This window comes from Amphiura filiformis, chromosome 13, assembly GCF_039555335.1.
Source record: "Amphiura filiformis chromosome 13, Afil_fr2py, whole genome shotgun sequence".
In the NCBI taxonomy this organism is placed as follows: domain Eukaryota; kingdom Metazoa; phylum Echinodermata; class Ophiuroidea; order Amphilepidida; family Amphiuridae; genus Amphiura; species Amphiura filiformis.
Genome location: NC_092640.1, coordinates 7,437,794 through 7,455,236, shown reverse-complemented (window position 1 = coordinate 7,455,236; position 17,443 = coordinate 7,437,794). Strand labels below are relative to the sequence as shown.

The window sequence follows — 17,443 nt, the reverse complement described above, 5'->3', positions numbered from 1 at the left end:
TGCTTAAATATGTATAATTCTGGGGTGACAATTAAACATCATTTATTGATCTGCAGTACTTGGTGTCTTTGCGTGATATCTGTGGTGTGTACTACCCCGACTGCTTACATTAACATATATTTTCACTGCTGTTTATTAGCCGGACCTGGTGGCCTAATGGATGGAGCTTCCGACTATTAAGGATGTTCGTGGGTCCAATTCCATTGCTTTATTTGGGTTATGTGCACACCAGGATTCCGTGTGCACAGTATATGTTGTCTAGTTTTATTGTAACACTTAGGGTTGGCGATATACGACCAGTATGTTGCATGCACTGAACAGTGATACTTGCCTACAATAATCAGGCCTCTTTTGGCACGAGTAAGAGCAACATTCATCTGGTTTTCATCAGTTATAAAGCCAAGGTGTTTCCTCAACCATCCTGTTGTAGGTGTCTCTTCTATCTCTCGTCGTGGTAAGGATCGAACTGTTGATAGTATCACGTAATCCCATTCGCTGCCTGTATGGTGAAAGATAACACAAAATCAATAGCTAAAAAACATACAGTAACATGGAACCATGGGATTGTATACACATCAACATAAAGACCGCAAAAGAATTGAGGTAAACTCACTCCTGGATGCATATCCCAAACAAAGACACATCTTGATAAAAGACATTTTTGGTTTAAAAATGTCAAATCTATTCAATTCGAATCGAAATAACATGTATCATACCTTGACTTAAAACGACAGTTCGAACATTCACTTTGGGCATGTTTTCTTCTTGAAGGCGTTTAATTAGAACTGTACGTTGAAGTGAATATTGTGTAAGCATCACTATATCTTTCACTGCGACACCCCTTTTGATCAGCGCATTAGCAATTCTCACCTAGAAAATATAATCAATATAGACAATATTACTAATATACAATGTAATTTAATTGTAGTTTTAAAGTATCAAACACTGGATCGATAAAATATGTTAAGAAAGTAAGGATAATTCCCCATACCGCTTCTCGTGCTTCTTTGTCATTGCCTTTTGTGTATTCATTGCCGTCCTCGTCATGTACGGTTTGCATCGTTTCCTCTCCAACAATGTGGCTAAAAATAATAGGGTGGTCATGACCACCAGGCCAATGGATTCTCTTATGAGGTTGCGGACGTCGATCAATTACACTCTGAGCAGTAATCAACTCGTTATTGTAGAAAGCCTTGGGGGAATTCGCAGATGCCTTTATGCTGAAAACAAATGCCAAAGATATATAATATAAATGCTGATGATGTTAATGATGGTAATGATGATATATATGTTGAATGCGTCTGTCAAAAGATCTTATCTATCATTGGTGACTTACATTTTATTTTTGTTTTCTAACGTTATTATTTATTTTGATTTTTAATTTCGATTTGTTTTTCTGTCTTACCATTCTGTACTGTATTTTCAGCATATATGCTCCTTTTCGATACCTTTCCAGAAGCGATATATCCATGCCCAGTTGTTTCGCAGTTGATTCTTGGATGATTGGCCTGTTGTTGTTCGAATAAAGAAATGATAAAATAATGGTAAAGCTATTCCGCAACAAAAATATGAATCCGTTCGAAACTTGCGGTCCAGGAAGCGTAATTTCTTTTTGCAACCATAATGGACTGCAATAAGGGTTTTGACAAGATGTTAGAGGTCAGAGGCTAGGGTTTTGATTAGAGGTAAGAGGTTAGAGGTTAGGTTTAGGGGTTAGGGTTTAGTTTTATAATAAGTAAAATATAGTATGTCATGTAGCGTGATATGTTCATGGCGTAGAATATACGCGCCTAGTACGACTGTTGTAAGATTACAATCGCTAGTACCCATCACATGTACAAGTTAGTGGGTACTCGCAGGAAAGCTTTCTCTGTTATACATAAAGAGAACATTTACTTACCTCAACTGCTTGTGATCGCCTATTAAAACAATTTTCTCTGGTTTAGTAGCTACCAAGGGAGTGAGAGTTTCAGGCTCATTGCACATTCCAGCCTCGTCCACTACACATTGAATGATGTTCGTCATCTTCTTATCCTTTATATAGGGACTACCAGCAACGTTGCACGTACACAGAACAACGTTTTTTCCTCGTAGAATATCTTGCTGTTAAAAAAGAACACCTATTAATAAACGACGCTTTATATACATGAGTCGATACAAATGTTTTATCAAGGACAAATGATTTATCAGCAACACAAATGGCTCAGCAAGGATTTCGCGGGCATCTAGCGCTAAATATGTAATGTAATGTAATGTAATGTAATGTAATGTAATGTAATGTAATGTAATGTAATGTAATATAATATAATGTAATAATAAAATGTAATTCAATAAAACAGGACTCAAATAATTGGTTCTTACCTTCGCTTTCCTTACGTACATTTTGTATGCTACTAAGAGCTTCGAAGGAGGATCCTCGTTTTTTCTGATGTAATGGCTGATTTTATAGTAGTGAGATACTACCCGTCCACTATGCTCAGAGTATCTTTTGTTCCGGATAAGGTGATGCAAGGCTATATCTTCATTTTGCTCGTCGGTTTTATTTTCCCGGGAGTCCATTTTGCCTGTTGGTTTTAGAATCCGTGTCGGGAAATCGTTTTCTTCAATATGCTCACCATAGACTCGAACTGGTTTCACGCCTGGTAATTTTTTCAGATAGCCTAATGACATGAGAGAATGTTTATGAGAATATTAAGATGTCATCAAACATGGTAATTCACATGGTAGAAACTTTGAAGGTACAGTACAATCTGAAGTCCACGAGTTCAGAATCTCAGATTACGGAACTATGATTTTATTCCCTATCTGTCACCGAGTATGCCTAATAAAACACCCAATGCTGATTGCATGACAGTTAAAGGTTTTATACTTTCTGACATGTATTTTCCTACTAATCCTACTAAGTTAATATCATACCTACTACGACATCGACTGACTTGTTTGAAGGTCCACAGTAAAGCACTTGAGGACAGCCCCTTCCAGTATCTCGTCGATCCTTGTTTATTAGAACAAACTGGTGAACAATCCGTGCGCCCGTAATGGTTTTACCAGTGCCTGATGAAAATGGAATCAAGAAATCTCTTTACCACACTGGTTTAATTTTAAATTAATAAATAAAATGGAATGAGAATACACGGGTAGCTACGGTTGAATGTCTTCAGTATATTTGTCAATATCGTTCTTTTGCCTTATTATTAAAAATAATGTCTTTACTAAGTTCTCAATTAACTTCCCTCTTTGTATTATATATAATATAAATATTGCCTACATAGTATCATGATTACATAATCATTCTTCGGCAGGTAGGGCCTACATCCTTCACCATTATACTTTACTACTGATAATAGAGTGAACAAAATGAGCTCGAATTAAACGATACCTGGTGGCCCCTGGATAACCGCGAAGTCTTGGTTCAGGGTCATTCCGATGGCTTCGGTTTGGGAAATGTTCGGCGATCCTGGAACTCCGTCCGCAGTGTACATCATACGGTCACTGTCAATATCTGAATTACGATTACTCATCCACTGATCTATGAAGTTCAAAACAAGTATGAAATACGTTATTAACGTGGATACTCTTGACCCAGTAATATTCCATTTAGAATACTAAATTGCCAAAATATACCACTATTACGTTTATTTAAAGCAAACCAATAGATTTTAACCCTAGAACTACGAAAGGGGGCTGTACCAACCAACCTAAGATTTTTTATCAATCATAATAAAAAAAAACACGCGTGTTTTCTCCCAAACGACCTTAGCTAATCGTAGATCATCCTTTGAACTCATTTTAGTAAATAAATGTTTGCCCCAGCACCTTAGTACACTTTGTAGGACAGGCCATCAAAAATGACCAAGGGGGTTGGTGAGGCCCATCATTGGTGGTTTCTACAGTAAAATCCATGATTTTCATTTAGCTCTTGTAAAATCATTCCAAGAGCTACTGACTTTTTATAATTGTTTTCTTGTTAGGTTGAAATAATCATTTTATTTTATATTTAATCAAAAATTCGGAAGTTCGTAGAATTTTAGCCGAAAAATAATTTTGCCCATACTTGTTCATTGCTCAAATTTGCATAGGCGCGCTCACATTATGACGTCATAGCGATATTATGTGGCGTGTACATATTTTGGTATCACTAGATAGAAAAGACACATGGCTATAGAAAGCTATTAAAGAGAAAGTTGGTAATTATTTCAACAACTGTTTCTATTGTGTCGGTCGGGGTGTTGTCATAACTTGGCTTATTCCGTGGACATTGCTGTTGCTGAGAATGGGAAAGTTGACTAAATATTACACAGCAGCTTAAGGCAGCCACAAATATGCGGACGCGTGGGTATGCCGTTATTATATTGCTGATGAAGCACTGTCTAACAAGAAATCTCCATTTGATATGCGAAAGTGGCCTTTCCCTGTGCGTATAAATTGACATTGAATTATAGAAAAAGCTTATTTTTCTTTACAATGCATCGACACACGTCTCACGGTAAAAATAATGAAACACATTGCGTTCAGACGTTAAGCTTACATCGTAAGCTTTAATATACTTACCTTCATTTACTCTCAGACATATATCCCGAACTAGTTCGGGACTGTCCTCTTTTCCTATGTCGTGTATAGCTTCGATAAGTCGTCTGAAGAAAGAAATAGGTTTTAATACATGTATTAATCCTCGTCTACCAGTGAATGTTGCAACACTCTAATTTCCGGTACGCTCAAACGTCCACACAAATTTACCGCCAAACGACTAGGGCTAATTATTATGGATAGTTTGCACTCACTTTAACAAGAAAACAAAAGATCTACTCTAGCATAGTTTCTGTTGTTGTTGTTGTTGTTATGAAAACATATTCTAAGGTATATTGATTTTAAATTTGGTATTTCTTTATTTTGTGTATAAGAGATATTTTCTTTATCATGATATCATCATAGTGGCGTATCCAAGTGGAGAGGCAAAAAGTACAGTTTTCTCCCCTGTGAAAATTCTTGCCACCCCCACACCCCAATATCTAAGATATTTAGACCTTTAGGGTTTTTTTAGCCCATTTTAATAATTTCTACAAAAGTTTGACGCCCCTTTAAAGTTGCCTTGCCCCCTTCCTTCATCCCTCCTCCCCTAAAGAAGGTACTGTCTCCGCCACTGCACTAGAAAAGAGTTAAAAAACTAATTGAATATAATTATCAATTCAACTTCGAAGATTTGAACAAATTCACATCCTGTTTTAACAAATTTGCAATTGTCATCATCGTTTTACAGCAAACGGTGAAATGGCTGGTTATATTAAGGGTATAAAACGTTTCAATAGCTTTTTAAAACATTTTTTGAAAAATTCTGAAAAACAATTGACAAAAAATTTTTTCAATAACATTTTTACATTTTAAAATTTTATGACATTTTATCATAACCTTTGTTTGAACCGACAATTTAATGTTATTAAAGCGTTTTAACCAGGCGTTTAAAACACGGTTATAACGTTTTAAAACGTTGTTGGGATTGTTGAGCATTTAATACCATGATTACGAAGTTTGGTACATCTTACCTATCTGGGTTGGTCATTGGGATGACTTCTACGGTGCACAAATTTTCCTCCAAATGATTTCTGATTCTTCTTGAGAAGTGTGAAGAACAGTGGGTTACTGTGAAGCATACTGTGACTGAATCTTTCTTTTCATCTGTTCCTCTCTCCACGTTGATATCTCTCACAACTGAATGAATAACCAGCGTCATATCTCTCTCCTCCGTTGCCTTTGGTTTTTTTGGAACCTCTTCCTTTACAATGACCTCTTGTGGTTTAATGTAATGGACAGGAACGTGCATGTTTGGGTATCGGATGCAAAGGTAGTATGGATTGTAATGATAATCGGTTGTTTCGGCTAAGCCTAAGTGGCGATCGTAGCAAAAGGTGTAGGGTAGGGTAAAGGATCCTGTGTGTAACCCATCATGGTTGGAAGCTGATCCCGGGTTTTTTGCATGCCACTTCCAACTGATCTTGATATCTTGAACGATGAAGGTCTCGTTGATATACACAGCATTATAAGCTGCTACCATTTGCAAGATGGGAAGCCAAGTGTCGACATATATCCTCACATTTTCCCTAATTGGTTTCCTGGTTGTAGCATCGGAGAAAAACTCACTGCATTGGTACGATGGTCTGCACAGAATTGAAACTTTGGCGTGATGTTGAAAAGTTGAAGCTGTGGTGACAGCAAGCCCAAGTTAATTTCAGCATGGAGTTGTATGCGTACAATGTCACCGAATTCAAAAGACCGTTCGAAATCGATGTAATGTCTTGGTGGTATGTTATTTCGCGTTTCGCAACTAATTTCGTTCGGCATGGACGCAGAGCCAACATACTCTTTATGTAAGTCTACCATCTGTTTTCGTGCATCCTCGATGATACCTGTGTGGAGAGTTGATATTAACGTCCGCCATTCCGCAAATGGTATCCGTAGTAACGAGTCATTCCGTAGAAGTATTTTGCCTCTTGTTGCTTTTCCACTTTGCGATGTATTGTAAATTCGCTCTTTCCATGAGAGAGTCGCTTTATCCAGTAGATTGGGCGCCACTACAGGTTTCTGATGCGGTTTGAGAATGTTCAATTCTACATCTATTGAGGTCAACGCTTCTCGTATGCGCTTCTCATGCCAGAAGCCTAATCGTATGGATGTTTCACTCGATTTGGTAACAACTGCAGTTGCTGGAAGAGGATTGAATTGTATTTGAAGTGCCAACCACAGTTCTTCAGTTTTTCTTCCATATGTCGATGCCATTGTCGTACCAACATTGCAATGATGACATATCCGCTCGATTTCTTCACTTGTGTATGGATCTGCATTTTCCAACGCAGCACATAGTTGCCTGTGAGTAAGGATGTCAAAATACCTCCGAATTGGAGAAGTAAACCATGTGTAGAACGGCATTACCTCTTGCCCGAAGCACTTGGGAAATGATTCAAACTCGGAATGGTGGTATTTTCGCAAATCTGTCCCACTACAGACAAAGTCTCCCTTCAGATTTGACGACTGTGATTCTGTTGGCTGTAACTGAGTGTAGTTTGAGCCATCTCGAACGATCTGTTGTAGCAAACCTTTGATTTCATGTGGTTCCAAATTCGCGCTGTTTTTTGTGATGATTTTATACATTTCATTCCATTTGTTGCGGAAAAGAAATACAGGAAAATCGTGTCCCATGTCGTCACTTTCCTTGGGAAGAAATCCTTCGGCATCGTTGATAATAGTTTTAAGAACTGTCGAGTACTGTTCAATACGTTCTTTATTCCTCTGAATTTTGGTCTTAGCATTCTTGGTCTTTGTTGAAGTATCGGATTTCCTCTTAAGTGCTGCTTTTCGTGGAAACGCTTTGCTTAGGTAATTTGCCGCTGCTACATTGCTCAAGTGTGCCATTTCTTCAACTATATCTCTTGACTTGATCTCATTTGATTTCTTCCCCCGTTTCATACGTAGGCTTCTTATTATTTCCTTGAGCATTTTCAGGCTGTTAGCAACAGGTGTGTTATCCCTTGATGGCCATAGCAGCATTTCGTTCGCGGCATTGTAGCCCAGCTGCTCTTTTGATTGAACTACGGAACGGCAGAACTCATATTTCTTGACTATTCCATCTTTTGTGATCGTGAAGAACACGGACAGTGCCAAGCGGTCTTATCTATCTGGATCTAAGCTGCATATTTTCCGGACAACTAGCGGTAGCATATAGGTCACTTTGTTGAAAGCAGAGTAACTTGCGGTGACTCGCCTATATGCTTCTTTGTCAACATTTGTCTCGGGACGAACAAAAAATGAAACATCGGTTATGTGAACACCAACGAAGAAGGTACCATCGGGTAATTCTTCAACACTCAATGCATCATCCAAATACAGCACTTCTTCTGTATCTATTGTAAACACAAGGACCCGACGAGAAATGTTTAGGCGTCTAGATATCTCTTTGGCTAGAATCAAATCCAGGTTTCCTACACCTTTCGCATCAGGCTCGTCTTCTCCTATTTCGTACATGCGTTTGAGGACACTTATCCCAGTGTCTTCGGTCTTGCCTTCAGGTAATACCTGTACCACTCTCCCTTTACCAATTAGGTGACGAGTATTTGGTTTCCAACCACGCCACTCAACAACGAAAAGCTTGTTTTTTCGTTCTTTGTTTGATACTGTTTCGTGGTGGTTTCCTTTATTATCATGAACTAGTATAGAAACTGTATGTGGTACGCTTTCATTGCGTGCTTTTGGTACGTTGCTTTTGTTTGAAATATTCATCATTGGCCAACGTGGGTCTATTGGTATCATCAGATTATCTTTTTTCTGATCCAGCCTGCAAACAATTTCCTTTCCTATTCTGTCTTGTGTTTTGGTGATTTCAACTATTTTGCCACTTCGTTTCGCTATTGAAGTTGCTTCATTTGCTTCTACTTCTTCATTCTCAATTTCATCGCGAATCAATTCCACCTTAACGGTGTCTCCATCTAATGCATGACCACGATGACTGCGCTGAATATATATCTCTTCACCTTCTTCGTCATTCGATTCTCTTACGGTTTTCGCTTTCCAGTGGCCTTCAGCATCGACAGAAAACACACAGATCTTGTATTCAGGTTTGTGAACAGGCTTGTCAGATATTTTCGTTGCGTCTTTATGTTCAGATCTTTTGTGATAAGTAGCGGTGACATCATTCTCTTCTTGCTTCACATGGGATTTCTTATTTTCTTCTGGTTTGGAGTCAGTAGATGTTGTTTCATCATTCACATAAGAACTATAACTTTCATCACTCGATGATTCACTTTCACTGGAATCGCTCGAAACGTGGTAGCTTCGCAGAATTGGATCTTGCACTATGTAATCCGGATAACTTTCGTTTTCGTCCGCTGAAACACAACGTTGTGGCTGCTCATATGATCTACTACGATTAAAACGTGGCCTGGGGATTGATCGATAGGAAATATCATCGTCGGACTGCTGGCGGATGGCAATGGGAGTACTTCCTGATGGCTTTATTATTGATTTCGGTAGCTGGAAGGGTCTTAGGTCTCGCATTTCAGCTAATGCATCACTTTCTATGTCGTTATAGCTATATTCCTTTGGGAAAAGGCTGCCTTCTTTTTCACACTCTCTAATATAGGTCCCCCACACCTTTTGACAATCGCCTAATGAGCATAATACTATAGGGTCACCGATGACCACAACGTATGACTTGGCCCTCGTAAGTGCAGTGTTCAAAAGCTTGGGATCACTAAAGAAACCACATTCAAACTTGATATTGTTGTCTTGATAGTTTGTTAGTGATTCGGCAACAGATTGCATAGCAGGTCTCATTGTGGCCTTTGTTCTTACGGTGCTGATAAAAACGGCTTTGAACTCTTTTCCTAAAAACAAAATTTTTAAAAAAAACATAGCACAAATATTAGGGGAGACAAATATTTAACGTATAGCACCCCATTGTAAAGCCTATTAGATACAAGTATTGCTATGCAAATTGACTACGCATTTCAATTTCAAAATTAGAAGTGACCGAGTCTGCCAAAAATGTAGGGTTGCCTCATCATTAAATAATCAAACATTGGATCGAATTTGACTATGTTTTTAGACCCGATTGTGAAAATATAAGTTCGTGATTGGTTGGGTTGATGAGGGTTTTAAGTTATATGGATGTATATGTCTGTGCGGGTGGGAGGGCTACATTATGACATTTCATTGGGGTGAGGGAGTGCATACTGTTATCTGTTATTGTATATCATTTTGCTTACCTTGGACATTTTGAACACGTTCCACAACCACTTTGCTTAGATTTCTTTTCCGTAGTTCCAAACGAATTCTCTTGACCTATTTAAGACAAAACAATAAGGAAAATATCTTTGACACTAATTTAAAGTGTTGCGATTTGGTAGTTCACAGCATCTTGCGAATGGTAGTCAGCTTTAGCAAAAATACCATTGCTCATTTCATAGTGAGTGTGTAGAAGAATTCAAATATCACAGATATACTTTTGTAGGTCCTGTGGTTCTTGAGTTGTTGTAGGAGGGCTGAAACACTTGCAGCACTTACATAAACATACATAACTCATTAACAACGATAAATCAAGCACGGTTTGAAAGTATATGGTTTGTAGAATGAACTTTTGCAAAACATCAAAGTATTATTTTTCAATAATATATTGATTTACATAATGAGAATCGATATTTTTTGGCTGATTCGACCAACAGTACCTTGTCTACCCTTAAAGAAAAATGTACCCTCCGCTTAAATCGTCATAATGTATTCAAACGTAATTATAAAAAAGACAATTAGTTTACTTTTTATGTACAAACTTGCCACGTTTATTTCATTTGGCTTATTGTCTCATAAATACCACAATAATGTTTGATGATATATGCTAGTTGCCATATGATTTCAGTAATGCTCATAATCATCAAGCTTAATGTTCTTAGCCATGCTATAATAAGATCATTCTGAATCATTTTAAAACATACTCACCTGTCCAGTGTAGTGGCAAAATACCCCTATATGTTCTTGACGCCTGTGTTTGTCTTTCCAATGTGGAGGCCAGTTACGAACCAAGTCCTCAACTCGCGAAACCACTGCTTGTACCTTTGAACCCGTAAATTTAATAACAATACAAGCCGTGTAATACCAAAATAAAGTACTGGACAGTCACAATTTTAAGGTGAAATAATGAAATCAAATAAAGAATAACCCACTTACTATCTTTGCTGCTTAATTGTGGAGTTTTATGGGGATTCGGTGTCTTAATTAGTGTTAGTTGGGACGTGTAAACATTTTAAATATGCAACAAAATCAGGTTTGAAAAAAAAATCAGACTCTACAAGCCACATTCCACTATAACACTCGCTAAATATCAGTGGTAATGTTCAAAACTCATCAACTTTAAAGGGAGTGTAGTATGTTCCTTGAAATGCATGTATATTTCGCTTACCTCTTCTAAATTAATGTAGGAATCTTTGTGGGTTAGCTCGGTGCCCCTAATTGAATGAAACTCCAGTGGATAGCGGCGAAAGGCAGGTAGCGGCTGTTTGATATCCCCTTCCAGGATGTCAATTCCTCGATAAAAGATCTGCATTATGATAATATTATAATTATAACAATATTAAAAATGTTGTTAATCATTAATTGATTAAGCATTGTCATTTTGTCACGGCTTGCTGCAGCTTGTTACCTCAGAATAAATGAATTGAGGCCAATTTCAATACATTTGACAGGCTAAAGAATACGTACAGGCGCGGTGTTTATGACGCACTTTCAATTTTCGATGGTTTCGTGAAATACCGAAATGGTAAATTATACTCACACGTTCAGTTACAAACCCTTTATAGAAAACTAAAATGATATACCTTGAAACGAAAGCCAAAATCTCTCGACGTGATCGGTAGTTGTATCTCAGTAAAATTTGACGTTCACATTTGCTTTGAATGCAGTGTTCAAAAACACGTTGAAGCAGAGACGAGTCAAATTTCAGCTGCCTAGCGGACTCGGAGTACACCTGTAAAATAGTCCAGGTGGAATACAGTTAATGGTAGTTTGCAACTGTTTTATTTTAGACGATTGTTTTAAATTTATCATTATATCATTACTTAGCTTAAAGTCGCATTTCTACACTCCTTCATGTTTAAAATTGATCACCTATCGAATTTGTAAATTGTTACCTTAGGACTTATTTGCATATGATCTCCTGTCAAAACAACACAAGTTTTGGAAGAAGCCAATGTCAAAGGTATAATAGCTTCTGGTTCTAGCGCCTGACCCGCCTCATCGATGAAGATGTGGGTGAACTGACCATTCAATGCAGGAGACAAACGGTTAGCAGTTGTGTTTGTGGTTATCACGAGTTGTGCCTTCTCTACTTCCCTTACATCTTTAACAATGTATTTTTTATGATATCTGAAACACCATCAACATCACGACCAATGGGATAAAGTCGTCGCATTTTCAACCACTTTCTGCTCTTAATGAAGTCATTCAGCTTTGTGATGTATACATCAGCCGCACTATAGAATGTATATACATAAACATAAGATCAAAATATTGTAACATGTAGAGGTGGCGACCATTTAGAACGCCATCTCGGATTTATAGATTACAGATGTAAGAGCACAAGAGTACAAAAATCCTGTCATATGCAAGCGAATTAGTGAGGTGTACTTAGTGTGTGCACGCATGCTGCAATGAGAGTCAAAAACTACCCAGCAAATACACGTTTAACAGAAAATGTTTAAATGTCAGGTTATATGAAGAGTGTAAAAACGTTTTAATGGCATTCATAAAACTGTTTTTGAAAAAACTTTTGCAAAACATTCTCTTTGAATGCTATTTACTTTTGACAACATCTTTTCCAAAAGTGTTTTCCCAAAATATACAATAACGCATTTATGATATTATAACCCGACATTTAAATGTTATAAAAACGTTTTCAATAAACGTTTTAAGAACATTTTTGTAAGAAAGAAAGAACAGTTAACCCAAAGTGTTAAAATTAAAGAAGGCAACAACTAAACACAAAACACAATTACCAGACGGCCGCTAAATCCATTACACAAACATTTTTGTGTTTGCTGGGTGAGCCCGTTTTTTTAGATATGCATGGACCTTCGATTATAAGATGCAACTCGAAGTCAAATAACATAGAAATCTTTACTTCCGTATAGGTGCAAGAAATATGTCATAAACATAATATTTAAGTCATAAACCACATGTCTTTATTTTCAACCGTATTGTTATGATCAGCATACCTGTTTGAGTGTGTGCAAACAAGTATCTTTGACGAGGTCTGCTTGCGTGAAAGAAGTTGCTTAATAGCAGTCAGAAGAGTATGTGTCTTTCCTGTACCGAATGGTCCATATATCAAGAGCAATGGTGTTGCATCACGACCTCCGCCTTTCTCAATATATCTTACAGCTGTATCCTGCCATTTATTCACCTTAAGATGATCCACTATATTGTCAGTTGTTTGTGGATATCTAGAGGTACATAAATGAAAATAGACATGACAATGAAATAACAATATAATTTAACTTCAAGCGTGGGTTTGAATGTGGTGTTAAGATCGTGGCGAGAGGTATGGCGTGTACTCTACCATTACAAGATTTCCAGATGTAAGATGATGCTAGTAAATTCAGGTACAACTTTCATTCTTACCTTAATGTTTACTGACATAATCGTTCAAAGAACACTGTAACCCTCCCTAATCCAACAGAATCTAACAGCACGAAACCACTACGTATGCATGTATCCCAGGTGAGTGGCTGATGCAACCACTCGAAGTCATACATACACACGGTTTCGTTGGCCGGGTCACCTGTGGTTCGCCGATCGAGTGCTGGGGTCTGAGGCCGAATCTCGGGGGAAAGAAACAAGTTCTTTGACCATCTTCTCTCTTTATTCATTCCATATTCCTTTCCCATAGCCAAAAAGCACTGCGGAAGTTAGGGTTAATGTATCAAAAAAATGAATAGGTCTAGGCAAATGGAAATGAAGTTGGCAGAGTATAAACTTTACGTGTGATATTAATTTTCCCCTTAAAATGTTAACTTCTTAGCGTGTTCCTTTCTTCTAGTATTGAAAATGGATCCAAGTTTGGATAAATTTACACTTACGTTAGTGCCGGGTTAGTATTTCTAGGCGGAAATAGAAAGTTCATTTGTGTTTCGCCAACTCGTTCAACAGCATGATGCAGTAACTCGAACTGTCGTCCTTCAAACTGGAACTGGATTTCAACTTCTTGATCAAACTTTGAATCTTGCTGCTCGCTGCATTCCTGTGCTACGCAATGTTGGCTGAGTTTGGCTATGACGCTTTTGACATCAGTGTCACGTACATTGAAGGATTTGGCAGAGATAATTTTAGCTTCGTAAGCTTTTTTAGCATTACTGTTGAATTTCACTAGGACTGAGGTAACATCACTCGAAGTGATTATAGCATGTGCTTCAGAATCATCCAATAACGTATTGGTAGATAGGTCGATAACTCCAACACACTGGTTCTTACCGCCTGATATATCGACGCGCATATTTGTATTGATGCTGTATCTGAAAAGGGAAAATGTGAATTCGTAGTATGTTTTAAATGGCTCAAAGATTTTATAAACAACAAATGAATAATTTTATTCATTATACAGTGCGAATCTCTATGAACCAAATTTCATGTTAACATAGCATCTTAACCTAATGGTTTTTAAATTACATTATAAGGATAACAGCATGCCCCTACAGTACTTTGCTATAGTCTATAGAACCTTTACCTTTTATCAATTCTGTTCGACGATATTCTTCAAGCCATAACATTTTATGCATATACCTCTTGTAGTTTGTCTTACATAGCTGTTCCATGTCTTGGTCATCATCATCATCCACTGACGCAATATTTATGTCTGTCTCTGGCAATGGATATTTCCTGGCTTGAATATTGCATTCCTGATTGAATCTAATTATAGTAGTATTACTATCATCCCACACGTCAACATTGTCAAGCGAATGAATTGCAGCCGATACTGATGAATCCCCCTTTATTTCATCTGGCAATGGAGGTACCTCTACGGTTTGTATCAGAAAAGGCTTTGATCCGAAATCAAACACAATTGCCTGATTCAAATTTCCACCAAACATACCGAAACTGGATTCAACATGAACTTGGAACCGGTAATTTGTTATCTCGTGTTGCGTTTGTTCAATTTCAAATTCAGACAGAGCTTGTGATTTCATATGTCCAGTGGATGTAGATGGTCTGAGGTAGAAGCGTCTATCGTTATACAACAGACCGACCCTTTGCAATGGTTGCTGAGAAAGGTGTAAAGAGGTGTGAGAAATATATGGATACATAATCTTACGATACTCCAAACACACTAACACTTAATTTGTATTATTATAATTATTTGATAATTAAAATTGCGCTAACACGTTACTGCTATTACAGAGAGAGATGTCATAATAAGATGAAATGTATTGAAGATACATTCTACATTCCAAGGATTGGTTCATATGCCAAATACTCTTCTTTCCTTGGATTGGAAAAATTTGCCTTATCACATTAAATCTATTTCTGAAAAATGTACTTTTAAGTCTACCATGAAGAAGCACCTTGCTAGAGATGCCAGGGTAATCGATAAGTCTGCTCACATTTTTTAACTTTAGGTCCCTCTTTTCTTTTCCTTTTTTTTTATCATTGATTTGTTCTTTTCCTCGTTCTGGGAACCTGTCTGTTTTGTTTGTGGGACCCCAATGGAATTAAGTTTGCACTGTTAGCCAGACTTTATGGGTCATTCTGACATCTCGACATTTAGGTGTCTGATTATGTTGTTTTCTTGCTTGATTTATCTTGTTTTCTATTGTATTTTGTGATGTCAGTTGATTTGTCGATTCAGTCGAAATAAACATGAAATGAAATGAAATGATATTTTAATACACTAAAATATTTGAATTTTTTTACAATACCTTTGTCGAAGTTCTGACACAAATATTCCAGGTACATATGCGAGTATTGCCTTTGACTTCTGCTTGTGGTTCCCGTGGTTCTAATTCTACGCTGACTTTTACACCAGGTAGAGATCCTGTCAGCTAAAGATTATTCATAAATAAATGAAATGTGAAATAGCCCAAATGTGAGTGCAAGTTCATTGCATATAGTAATGATGTACATATTTATTATACTTGTTAAAACCTGGGGAAGAATGTCAGATGGGTTACATTTAGACTTCCTCTCTTCCCAGATTGCATTTAGAATTGTGTAAATTAACCACGAAAGAAGTTGACGTCATGTTGTCATGATCATGGGGTTAGTGATCATTATTACTATATTCTTCATCTTGACCTATATAACATTAAACATTCGAAAATCACCCTGTTGCTATTGACAGCAATTCTGATCAACTTACTGTATCACTTGATGATAAAGATAAATCTTGCTTGGATAACATCATGTCCATAAAAGGAACGAGTCCTTCAGCAGCCGCTACATCAATCTTCTTTCCTCGATATACGATTCTTTGTTTCCATTCTGCCAATTCTTCCCTACTATGCGCCTTTGGACATGCGTTGTTTTCGGGGTCTATAGTAGCAAAGTCACATAGTTCTTCATGTCCTCTTTGGATACTGAACACATAACAAAAAATATAATAGTAAGTTGTACCCGATTCTTTTTCTACCCTAAAGGACATAATTGTCCATTATATATAGTTATGTATAAAACCCACATTTGTGCTCTCTTTTTTTTACAAAACGCACATAAGTTATTTGGTAAACCTAGCACAAGAGGGGTTCAATTCTAGCAATGTATGTGTTGTCTTGATTTCCTCAGACTTTCATTTATAGGGAGATACTGTGGGAAATAAATAACAGATCACACTTGAAGAAACATTGAAAGTGTGGTTTAAGGGGACATTTTTATCACAGGAAGGATATTAATGTTGTCTCTTTAGAGTAGATACAATAGCTTTGAAACACGTTGATGATGAGTTGAATCTACTTCACATTTATATTTAAAACACCGAAGTTTAGCAATAAAGTGTAACAAACACTCAAACAAACCACCACTGAAATTGTGGTTATGTGAGAATTTTAGCATAGCGATGGCCAAGAATTCCACGTACATGCAATATTGTACCAAATTTTCTTCTAAATATAAAAGGAAAAAAATATTTCAACCTAAGTAACAAGTAAAAGGTCAGTAGCTCTTGCAATAATTTGAAATGACGAAATGAAAATCATGGATTTTACTGTAGAAACCAATGGTAGACCTTACCAACCCCACTCTATGGTCATTTTGATGGCCGGTCGTACCCCGGGTAAGGTGCTGGGGTAAATATGTTATCACTATTAATGAGCGCGTAAATGGATCTACGATTAGCTTAGGTCGTTTGGGCGTAAACATGTGCGTTTTTACGACAAATAAAAAAAATCTTAGTGGGGTTGGTTCTAGGGTTAATATAATATTTTATACACAACTAGTGTAATTATATTTGTTGTAAAATACATCCAGTTATATTTCAGTTATAATTTCGAATACGTACCTTCCACAAAGTTCATATCGTGACGTAGCAATTGGAGGTTTACGATAATTCCACAATTCACTGTCGTCTTCATGTAACTTGTATCTGTGTTCTACACTGTAGATATGATCTTGGAATGCTTTTAGGTTGTCAAAATTCTCACCGCATATTCTACACCAAGCTGTTGAAATTGACACCACAGGATTATGGACCATTCTTACAACGTTTAATCTATTTTTTTCTTTATTTTTTTGGAGGAACAAACAATATTTTCATGTAACAGGAATGTCCTCTTATTATCTTCCACCCATGTATAGGTTGGTTGCATGGGTACTGTAGTCTGGTCAACTGTTCTCCCTAAACACATGGGGTCGCTTGACATGCTCATTAAATTACAGACTCATCCGAGGATGGGCTCTTTGATGTTTGTTGTGTCTTTCATCA

The 17,443-nt window shown here is 37.2% G+C and overlaps 1 protein-coding gene across 1 annotated transcript in view; it reads right to left on the bottom strand.

The window, feature by feature from the left end:
* LOC140167387 (3'-5' exoribonuclease HELZ2-like) overlaps positions 1 to 17,443 on the bottom strand; it is a 107,700-nt gene that overhangs the window by 2,339 nt on the left and 87,918 nt on the right. Inside the window, 24 exon segments of the mRNA XM_072190693.1 lie at positions 332 to 499; positions 717 to 870; positions 992 to 1,196; positions 1,198 to 1,220; positions 1,406 to 1,508; positions 1,901 to 2,103; positions 2,362 to 2,660; positions 2,917 to 3,054; positions 3,380 to 3,529; positions 4,552 to 4,634; positions 5,541 to 6,132; positions 6,135 to 9,371; positions 9,753 to 9,828; positions 10,480 to 10,593; positions 10,940 to 11,077; positions 11,312 to 11,503; positions 11,667 to 11,893; positions 11,896 to 12,008; positions 12,750 to 12,977; positions 13,614 to 14,045; positions 14,227 to 14,792; positions 15,447 to 15,569; positions 15,887 to 16,103; positions 17,021 to 17,180. Coding sequence (XP_072046794.1) covers positions 332 to 499; positions 717 to 870; positions 992 to 1,196; positions 1,198 to 1,220; positions 1,406 to 1,508; positions 1,901 to 2,103; positions 2,362 to 2,660; positions 2,917 to 3,054; positions 3,380 to 3,529; positions 4,552 to 4,634; positions 5,541 to 6,132; positions 6,135 to 9,371; positions 9,753 to 9,828; positions 10,480 to 10,593; positions 10,940 to 11,077; positions 11,312 to 11,503; positions 11,667 to 11,893; positions 11,896 to 12,008; positions 12,750 to 12,977; positions 13,614 to 14,045; positions 14,227 to 14,792; positions 15,447 to 15,569; positions 15,887 to 16,103; positions 17,021 to 17,180 — 7,941 coding nt within the window.